The sequence below is a fragment of the Chrysoperla carnea genome, chromosome 2, assembly GCF_905475395.1.
Source record: "Chrysoperla carnea chromosome 2, inChrCarn1.1, whole genome shotgun sequence".
NCBI lineage: Eukaryota > Metazoa > Arthropoda > Insecta > Neuroptera > Chrysopidae > Chrysoperla > Chrysoperla carnea.
The window spans coordinates 67109849-67112273 of NC_058338.1; the positions used below are offsets into that span (position 1 = coordinate 67109849).

Sequence of the window (2425 nt, forward strand, 5' to 3'; positions counted from 1 at the left end):
ACTTACTCAACCCAGTCGAAAGGTATCGACATCTGTTAGAATCATTTGGAGTTAACAGATAATTGTGACTGTCAAATAATAACAAATAATTAGCAATAAATTAAAATTGCGACTATAATTTGAGATTTAAACTATCCTATCTCTCAAGTTGGATCGAACTGCACATGGTGTGCGAATTTTATTATAATCGGTTAAGTGGTTTAGGAGTCCATTGAGGACAAACATTGTGACACGAGATTTATATATATTAAGATGTTTTCAATTCAACGTATCTAAAGATCTTGTAAAAACCACAGGAAAGAGCGAACTCAGAGCAGTAATGCTCTTAGCGTTAAACATTTAATGATACGTTAGAATAGATATTATTCAGAACTATCAAAGAATACAGAATACTTCTGTATTCTATCGTACTGTCCTTTTCTTTGTTTTACAAATTTAAAAACCTTGAGTTTTTAAATATGTTCGCGACGCGAAAATTATACTAAACCAAACAATTTGATGTGAAATTTCCAAAATCATGAATACCTCTGTATTCTATCGTACTGTCCTTTTCTTTGTTTTACACATCTAAAAACCTTGAGTTTTTAAATATGTTCACGACGCGAAAATTATACTAAACCAAACAATTTGATGTGAAATTTCCAAAATCACTAAAATTTCACTTGTAATTTTGGGAAATTGCGATCAAAATTCTAGGGAGAAATTTAACAATTAAATATGAGTTGATAAAGCAATAAAGAGAACAATACTATCTTTTCTTTTAGGGATGTGATATTTAGGGGAAAAAGTCGATTAATTAATAACGACATTTCTCTTTTCAATAATAATCGATTTGAAAAAATTTCTACTTTTTTTCTTCATTATATGTTACGGTAATACGAGTTAATAATTATTAATAATTATCCATCATTATTAATAATTACCAAAAGTCGTGGATAGAGTAAGAAATTAATCACTTTTATCGGGAGAAGGTTTTTTTTAAAGAAGAAATAATCGATAAATAATATGTCTAACTTAACACTTTGAAGTTCTAAAGACGCTCCTTATTTCGATTCTTTGGAAAAATTACTCTTCGCTATGTTGACCTGAATGCGGCTTAAAATTGAATTTTTGACATAGTGTGAGTATAGGCAAGTTCTCACTAAATTAAATATTTGACAGCAAAAATGAATTTATCAATAATTTCCCGTAATATTCGTGGAATATCAATTTTTAGCCGAAATCTTGCTAGTGGACAAATTGTATACAACAAAGAAACTTCGTCTTCGTCGACTGCTTCACCAAGCGTAACCACAGCAAATGTCATACCTGAAGTTCAAGGATTGAGTTCAGCATGTATTAAAGAATCAAGTGAAAAAATCTTAACAGGTACATCAAAGAACGGTGCTTATAAAAATCCCGAATACTTTTCATACGATAAAACAAGTTATTTTGAGGCTGAAATTGAAATGTTGAAATATCGTTGCCCACAACCTTCAGCAAAATAGAAGAATTATTGATACATATTATGTAATCAACCTAAAAATTGTACAGAAATTTAGTTATAAATAAATATGTTTACCAATTAAATGTGTAATTGTTTGTTTCCTTCCGAATAGCAAAACTAGTGCATGGTCTAAAAAAATAAAATTCTTCATTTATAAAAGTTAATTTGAATGGCGAGTTTTTCTCGGCGCTATCCGAAGATGCTTTCAATTGAATATTTAATACCACATCATCATTCAGAAATTGATTAGTAGTAAATAAATTCAATTCAGATCCTTATAAAACAGTTTTCACCTCGAGTGAAAGTTAGAGGAAAAGTATTTTGCAAATTTTTTACTTGATTCTTTTTTAATTTATGTAACCGGTTTATAATTAAAGGAAAATTGCATAAAAAAACGACATTTTTTCTTTATTTTTCTTAAATTTTACATGATTTCATTCGTATATCGTAAAATGTTACGAACCAATATTTGTTTTATAAGAAAAAGTTTTAGAATAAAAAAAATATGCACAATACTTACCGTTAAATAGAAAGGATTCTGGTTGATCAGTTCGCGAAAATTGAGAACGGCAATTTTTCTTGTTTTGCGGACGTAGTTATGGTAGAGAGGATCAGATCAACACCCGTGCTTCCAGTGGATAATTTTGGCGTCAAAGGAGGGTGTTATTATCCCTAGTTTGTAACGCCTAATAGTATTGATGGTACGAACAAAATTTTGGTATAGGTGCAATAACTCTCAGTCAATTGTTTGTTTCCACTTATTTTATATGTAAATTATATAGCAATGTCAAATTAATATTATTGAAACTTGTTGCATTAGAAATTGTTAAAATATGAGACGAAATTGTACAAATATTTTTTTAATGAAAATTAATATAATAACTAATTTAAAATTGTGAGAAGGTAGTATTAAATTTTCATTGTAAATCATATATTCAA

General features: G+C 28.7%; 1 protein-coding gene across 1 annotated transcript; it reads left to right on the forward strand.

The window, feature by feature from the left end:
* The first annotated feature begins 1102 nt into the window (after nucleotides 1-1102).
* Nucleotides 1103-1569, forward strand: LOC123292297. Its single transcript, XM_044872892.1, has one exon. It carries the CDS (start codon nucleotides 1167-1169, stop codon nucleotides 1485-1487), a length of 321 nt encoding a protein of 106 aa, XP_044728827.1. The 5' UTR covers nucleotides 1103-1166; the 3' UTR covers nucleotides 1488-1569.
* The last annotated feature ends 856 nt before the right edge of the window (nucleotides 1570-2425 follow it).